This window comes from Babylonia areolata, chromosome 13, assembly GCF_041734735.1.
Source record: "Babylonia areolata isolate BAREFJ2019XMU chromosome 13, ASM4173473v1, whole genome shotgun sequence".
In the NCBI taxonomy this organism is placed as follows: Eukaryota; Metazoa; Mollusca; class Gastropoda; order Neogastropoda; family Buccinidae; genus Babylonia; species Babylonia areolata.
Window position 1 is genome coordinate 33435758 of NC_134888.1, and position 8823 is coordinate 33444580.

The window sequence follows — 8823 nt, forward strand, 5'->3', positions numbered from 1 at the left end:
CGCTGGTCGGATTACTTAGTAGGTGAAGGCTGTCCTCGTCGGGTAGCTGGTAAACAAGGTAGAATGGTGGACTTATATTACACATTCTTTCTCCTTGCTATAGCTGGCTGCCTTTTGCTGACAGTGAATGCAAGCACTAACGCCAGGTCCGGGTTGTTGAATGGATCACTGCCTGCCTGCCAGCCTGCCACCGCTGTCTCACTCCCTCAACTTTTGTGTGTGTGTGTATGTGTCTTGTAGGTCTGCGTGTGTCTGTGTGCATGTGTATGTGTGTCGTGTAATGTGTGTGTTTCTCTGTGTGTGTATGTGTGTGGTGTAGTGTGTTTGTGTGTGTTCGTGTGTAGTGTGTGTGTGTGTGTGCGCGCGCGCGCGCATTTTCGTTGATTCATACCACACACACACACACACACACACACACACACACACACACACACACACATCCCCATGCCACTCTCCTTTCCATTTTCATCCCAATTCATTCTGTCTCCCCACCACACTCACACCTCTCTACATAAAAAAAACTCGGAAGAAGAAACAACAAAAATACACAAATGAAAACAACACACACACACACACACACAAATATATGTCACATATATATAATATATATATATCTATCTATCTATCTATCTATCTCTCTATATATATCACTATATATGTATATATACGTCTGTGTCTGTGTGAATGTGTCACGTGTCTTTATATATCATAGATAGGTAGATAGAAAGACAGATAACCGGCAGTTTTGAACGACACAGGCAAAGCTGTACATATGACTGTGCTGTCAGTCTTCTCAGCGAAACAAACTCAACTCTTCAAGGGCTCAGTATAGTACTGAAAAAAAAAAGAAGCCCCGACCTCTCTCCAGACGTACCAAACCAGGAAGAACTTTTAAAAAACAACAACAAAACCAACACAATCCGCTTATATTCGACTGAATAATAACAGCAACTCAAGGTCATGTACAACCTTTCTGGAGCTTAGAAGAGGTTGTTGGGGCGGGGAAGGAAGGATCATGTTCCCACTACATTAGTACTGCAACTGTGGGATGTTACCACTATGTCTCAGGACAAATAACACAACCGCGAAATGGTGTATTACTATTAGTTCGGCTTAGTCAGTTCGCCAAGAGGTGGAGGAACATGGGAGGGTTGGGTGAAGGGTGGAGTGCGTGTGCGTGTGCGTGTGTGTGTGTGTGTGAATGCGCGCGCGCGCGCGCGCGCGCGTGTGTGTGTGTGTGTGTGTGTAATAATAATAATAATAATGAATGTTAGGACGCCCTGTCTCCGGAGAGCCCAGATCGTTTACAAATGCAATTGCTCATACGTACACGGATGCAGATACATTTCATGACTTTCATTTGCTAAATGTGCATCACAAAATAAACAGGTCACACACACACACACACACACACACACACACACACACACACACACATACACATACACACACACACACACACACCAAGCATTCATTCTGATACAACCCCATACCTCTTTCCACCCACCAACAATGGCAGACAGACACGCAGGGCGGAAAAAAACACCTAACAACTGTGGAAGAGGTGAGTGTTGATAACTGATTTAACGAAGACAAAGACTAAACGTGTGGAACAGAATAAAGGAGTTTGTTCCAGATGACAGGTCCAATGAAAGAGAAAGCACGTTCCCCATGCAGTTTCTCTCGCCTGTTTGGTTTGGTGTGTGTGTGTGTGTGTGTATGCGCACGTGCGTGTGTGTGTGTGAGTAAGTGCGCGCGCGCACATGTGTGTGTGAGTGAGAGCGTGCGCGCACGCATGTGTGTGAGTGAGAGCGTGCGCGCACGCATGCGTGTGTGTGTGTGAGTTAGTGGATGTGTCAATGTGCATGTGTATGAGGGAGAGAGAGAGTGTGTGTGAGTGTGTGAATATGTGAGTGTGAGTGGATGAATCAGTGTGTATGTGAAAAGAGAGAGAGAAAGAAAGAGACAGACAGAGAGAAAGAGAGTTGTAGGGTGGAGAGTGGGAAGGAGTGAAACACGCTACTGACTGACCAAGGCGACATACTTTGGTTCTAAAGCCAGTGAAGGTCAATGACACTTGTTCCGTGTCTCAGCTGATTCGAGGGTCGTGTTTTGGGAGGAAAACGATTTCCTTCATCTGTTGACGAACAGGTGTTACAAAAGGTGTCACACACACACACGCACACACACACAGAGATACCCCCCCTCGCCCCCCCCCCCCCACACACACACACATACACACACCAAGCATTCATTCTGATACAACCCCATACCTCTTTCCACCCACCAATATTGGCAGACAGACACGCAGGGCGGAAAAAAACTAACAACCGTGGAAGAGAACTGATTGAACAAAGACAAAGACTAAGTGTGTGGAACAGAATAAAGGAGTTTGTTCCAGATGACAGGTCCAATGAAAGAGAAAGCACGTTCCCCATGCAGTTTCTTTCGCCTTTTTGGTTTGGTGTTTGTGTGTGTGTGTATGTGCGCACGTGCGTGTGTGTGTGTGAGTGAGTGCGCTCGCGCACATGTGTGTGTGAGTGAGAGCGTGCGCGCACGCATGCGTGTGTGTCTGTGTGTGTGTGTGTGAGAGCGTGCGCGCACGCATGCGTGTGTGTGTGTATGTGTGTGTGTGTATGAATGTGTGAGTCAGTGGATGTGTCAGTGTGCATGTGTATGAGGGAGAGAGAGAGTGTGTGTGAGTGTGTGAATATGTGAGTGTGAGTGGATGAATCAGTGTGTATGTGAAAAGAGAGAGAGAAAGAAAGAGACAGACAGAGAGAAAGAGAGTTGTAGGGTGGAGAGTGGGAAGGAGTGAAACACGCTACTGACTGACCAAGGCGACATACTTTGGTTCTAAAGCCAGTGAAGGTCAATGACACTTGTTCCGTGTCTCAGCTGATTCGAGGGTCGTGTTTTGGGAGGAAAACGATTAACTTCATCTGTTGACGAACAGGTGTTACAAAAGGTGTCACACACACACACGCACACACACACAGAGATACCCCCCCCCCCCCCACACACACACACACACATACACACACCAAGCATTCATTCTGATACAACCCCATACCTCTTTCCACCCACCAACATTGGCAGACAGACACGCAGGGCGGAAAAAAACTAACAACCGTGGAAGAGAACTGATTGAACAAAGACAAAGTGTGTGGAACAGAATAAAGGAGTTTGTTCCAGATGACAGGTCCAATGAAAGAGAAAGCACGTTCCCCATGCAGTTTCTTTCGCCTTTTTGGTTTGGTGTTTGTGTGTGTGTGTATGTGCGCACGTGCGTGTGTGTGTGTGTGTGTGTGAGAGTGAGTGCGCGCGCGCACATATGTGTGTGAGTGAGAGCGTGCGCGCACGCATGCGTGTGTGTGTGTGTGTGTGTGTGTGTGTGAGAGCGTGCGCGCACGCATGCGCGTATGTGTGTGTGTGTGTGTGTGTATGAGTTAGTGGATGTGTCAGTGTGCATGTGTATGAGGGAGAGAGAGAGTGTGTGTGAGTGTGTGAATATGTGAGTGTGAGTGGATGAATCAGTGTGTATGTGAAAAGAGAGAGAGAAAGAAAGAGACAGACAGAGAGAAAGAGAGTTGTAAGGTGGAGAGTGGGAAGGAGTGAAACACGCTACTGACTGACCAAGGCGACATACTTTGGTTCTAAAGCCAGTGAAGGTCAATGACACTTGTTCCGTGTCTCAGCTGATTCGAGGGTCGTGTTTTGGGAGGTAAACGATTAACTTCATCTGTTGACGAACAGGTGTTACAAAAGGTGTCACACACACACACGCACACACACACACACAGATACCCCCCCCCCACACACACACACACATACACACACCAAGCATTCATTCTGATACAACCCCATACCTCTTTCCACCCACCAACATTGGCAGACAGACACACAGGGCGGAAAAAACTAACAACCGTGGAAGAGAACTGATTGAACAAAGACAAAGACTAAGTGTGTGGAACAGAATAAAGGAGTTTGTTCCAGATGACAGGTCCAATGAAAGAGAAAGCACGTTCCCCATGCAGTTTCTTTCGCCTTTTTGGTTTGGTGTTTGTGTCTGTGTGTGTGTGTGCGCGCGCGCACATGCGTGTGTGTGTGTGAGTGAGTGCGCGCGCGCACGTGTGTGTGTGTGTGAGTGAGAGCGTGCGCGCACGCATGCGTGTGTGTGTGTGTGTGAATGTGTGAGTTAGTGGATGTGTCAGTGTGCATTTGTATGAGGGAGAGAGAGAGTGTGTGTGAGTGTGTGAATATGTGAGTGTGAGTGGATGAATCAGTGTGTATGTGAAAAGAGAGAGAGAAAGACACAGACAGACAGACAGAGAGAAAGAGAGTTGTGAGACGGAGAGTGGGAAGGAGTGAAACGCGCTACTGACTGACCAAGGCGACATACTTTGGTTCTAAAGCCAGTGAAGGTCAATGACACTTGTTCCGTGTCTCAGCTGATTCGAGGGTCGTGTATTGGGAGGTAAACGATTTCCTTCATCTGTTGGCGAACAGGTGTTACAAAAGGTGTCTCTCACACACACACAGACACAGAGAGAGAGAGAGAGAGGAACAATCGATTCATATGCGCATATACACAAACACGTTCACTCACACGCACACATACCGGGGTCAGTTGCACGTAAAAGTGTGGGTGGGTGGGTGGGTGGTGTATTAGTGCCTGTGTGTGTGTGCCTTCGAGCGCACACGTATTTGTGTGTGTGTGTGATAGCGTGTTTGATCCAGACAGGCGTGTTTCTCCCTAATGCCACCGTACGCACATATATACAAGCACACAAACACATCTTCTAATATCACGTTAATGTCACATTATTTGGGGAAAAAACAACAACAAAAACAAACAAACCCACACACACAAAACATTGAATGAACGTACTACTACTACTACTACTACTACGACTACTGCTACTGATGCTTCTGCTACTACTACTACTTCTACTATACACATGCATCCATGTACATACATACGTACGTGCGTCCTACGTATGTACATATGCACACACATACGCAACTGTACATGCAAATGCACACACACACACACACACACACACACACACACACACACCGTCCATCCATTGATTTATATCTCTAGTTTCATGCATCCCGGGGGAAGGGAGGGGGAGGGGGCATTATTCACCAGTTTACTGGGTTTTTTTTTTTTCATTCTCCTTTCAAAAATGTCAAAATTCATACATCATCAAAAATGAGATACCGATGTATTCACTTACACAAAGCCTTTGTGCAAAGACAGCAATGTATTTACTAAGTCAAAATACATGCATCTTTGAAAAATGAGATACCAATGTATTTCCTTAGTCAGAAAACACACATCCTTAAAACAGACACAAATGTATTTGCACAGTCAAAATACTTAAAGCAGACACAAATGTATTTGCATAGTCAAAGTACACACATCATTAAAACAGACACAAATGTATTTGCATAGTCAAAATACACACATCCTTAAAACAGACACAAATGTATTTGCATAGTCAAAATACACATATCCTTAAACATGGCTACAAATGTATCTACATAGTCAAAGTACACACATCATTAAAACAGACACAAATATATTTGCATAGTCAAAATACACACATCCTTAAACATGAGTACAAATGTATCTTCATAGTCAAAGTGCACACATCATTAAAACAAAGATACAAATGTGTGTAGTCGAAATACACACAACCTTAAGCAGAGATACTGTTGTTAAATTTCAGTGAAAATACACGTAACTTTTCAACACATTATTGTCTAAGTTTGCAGCTTGCATTATGTGAGATTCTCGCTACGTTGTGTGTGTGTGTGTGTGTGTGTGTGTGTGTGTGTGTGTGTGTGTGTGTGTGTGTGTGTGAATCCTAGCCCAGATAGTTGGGACAGCAGTTGCCTCCTCTGTTGTTCTGATGGTTATAGTCGACAGTGCCCAACACTCACAGATAATAACATAGGCTTACAGTTGGCCCAACAGCAAAGTAAAGATGATCAATGGTTACTCCATTACAATGGGGAAAATCATTTACAGCTTAGTCTTTTGTGAAGGACTATGACTCAAAAACTAGGAGGCAAGATTGCACTGGCTCTGAATGCTGCAGCCCTGGGGGCCAGTTGACCTTTGGGAACCACCCTAAAGCCGACTGTCCTAAAACCTAAATTGTCGGACACGACTGTTTACCGTACAGAATTTGTATGTATGTATGTATGTATGTATGTATGTATGTGTGTGTGTGTTTGTATAGTATATATATATGTGTGTGTGTGTGTGTGTGTGTGTGTGTGTGTGTGTTGGTTCTGTCTTTCATCTGAAATCGCACAACAGTTGCTAGATGTTAAACCAGAGAACACACACACACACGCGCGCGCGCGCGCGCACACACACACACACACACACACTTATAAACCTTGTTAAGGTTTAATATGACAAGTAAAATTGTTTCTCATTCTGATTGATTCTGATTCACACACACACACACACACACAACCAGTGTGAGTTTAATATCTGGCTCCCTGTTCGCTGCTTTCGGCATTGGCACTGGTGGTAGAGACCTCCATTTGGTAAGACTGGGCCACCACTGGAGGGGACCTCTTCCTCAGCAACGCGACCTGTACGTGGCAAATAAAATACACAACATATTCAATTGTCATCAACATTCTGACGTTCCTACAGACTACGTTGAAACATGTTATCATTTACACCACCTTCAGCGCCGCACAACGTACCAGGTACGTGCATGGTGATGTCACTGATGAGATCATCAGAAAGAAGGGATATAACTCTGGAAGGCTGAAAATTCACACAGATTATCTGGAGTGGTATATCTCCATAACGTTTTCTCAGTTTCAGGCTTAATGTTTTGGTTATTGTTTTATGACTTGAAAATGTTTCTTCTGGGTTTTTCCCCCCGGTAATGAAGGGTTTTTCTTCTTCTTCTTCTTCTTCGTTCGTGGGCTGCAACTCCCACGTTCACTCGTATGTACAAGAGTAAGCTTTTACGTGTATGACCGTTTTTACGCCGCCATGTAGGCAGCCAAACACCGTTTTCGAGGGTGCGCCTGCTGGGTATGTTCCTGTTTCCATAACCCACCGAACGCTGACATGGATTACAGGATCTTTTATGTGCGAATCTGATCTTCTGCTTGCGTATACACACGAAGGCGGGGGTGGGGGTGGGGGAGTCAGGCATGAGCAGATCTGCACATTTGTTGACCTGGGATTTCCAGATGGGTCTTAGAGCAAGTCAACAACAAAACGCTAAAAAAAACAACAACAACCAAACAAAGATAAAAAAGCAAACAAAACAACAACAACAACAACAAAAAACAAAAAAAACAAAAAAAAAACAAAAACAAACAACAACAACACCACACACACACACAAAAACAACAACACAAAACAAACAAACAAACAAAACCCGTAAAGGGCCTCTTTCCTTTTACGGTTATCGGTCCAGTACGTTTCATATATACTGTGTCATGGGCTTGACATGGTATTTTATTTTATTATTTTTTATTTTTTTGTTATTTTTCACTTTATTATATTGAAAAAAAATTTTTCTTTATTTTATAATATATATATATATATATATATATATATATATATTTTTTTTTTTTTTTTTTTTAATTATTTTTTTTTAATATTTTTTTTAGGGGCCTGACAAAGCGCGTTGGGTTACGCTGCTGGTCAGACATCTGCTTGGCAGATGTGGTGTAGCATATATGGATTTGACCGAACGCAGTGACGCCTCCTTCAGCTATTGATACTGACATGGATATGGCATGGTAATAAGGCGGGGCCCAGTCAGTCCTCTTCTGACGTTTAAAACCTTTTCCAGCCAGAGTCAGTTACCCATTCACACTTTGGTGGTGTGAGGAAAATCGGAGTAAAGTAATAATAATAATAATGGATACTTATATAGCACAGTATCCAGAAATCTGCTCTAGGTGCTTTACAAAAACGCTTTTGTTAACATAAAACATTATATCTATGTTACATACACACTCCAAAATGTGACTACACACACACACACACACACACACACACACACACACACACTGCATACATACATTTTAACATACATGTGTATCTAACACATACGCACACATAGGCAGGCACAAACTTACATAAACACACGCACACACAATACACATTCATATACATGCATGTAGTACACATACATATGTATACACACATAGTGAAGCACAGCTAACGCAAAGGAAGTGGACCTGCCACAATTGAACTTATTGCTGAGGGAAAAGGTGAGTTTTGAGACGAGATTTAAAATATGCGAGGGAATCAGAATGACAGATGTTATCAGGGAGTTTGTTCCATGTCTTTGGCCATTGAAAAGAAAACGATCTGTGTCCATAGGTCTTACTTCTGATGTAAGGTATCCTGAGAAGTCGAGTATCTGAGGAAGAACGGAGCTGGCGAGACGGGGTGTAGATATGGAGGAGTTCAGAAAGATACTTGGGGCCAGATCCGGTGACTGCAGAAAAGGTCAGAGTGGATAGCTTATAGTTACAGGCAACCAGTGGAGAGACTGAAGGAGAGGAGAAACATGGTCAAATTTAGACAAAGTGCCTTTCCCCAAGAACACAACACCATGCCGAAACGGGGCCTGGAACCCTGATCACTGGTGAACCCTGGATCAGAAGCCCAACACATGACCGATTTGGCTATGGTGCCGCCAAAAACAGAAGACGATGGATAAGATTATCATACTCTTTGTGAGTGGCAGGGATGTGTCGGATGGGGAGCTGGAGACGGGGGGAGGGCAGGAAGGTGTGTGCGTGTGTGTGTGTGTGTGT

At 44.1% G+C, this 8823-nt stretch overlaps 1 protein-coding gene across 1 annotated transcript in view; it reads right to left on the reverse strand.

Moving 5' to 3' along the window:
• Positions 1-4682: 4682 nt before the first annotated feature.
• Positions 4683-8823, reverse strand: part of LOC143288909 (uncharacterized) — a 44704-nt gene continuing 40563 nt past the window's right edge. The window contains exon 14 of the mRNA XM_076597577.1: positions 4683-6618. Within this exon, the coding sequence (XP_076453692.1) occupies positions 6508-6618 (111 nt within the window). The 3' untranslated portion in view covers positions 4683-6507. The remainder of the gene's footprint in view (positions 6619-8823) is intronic.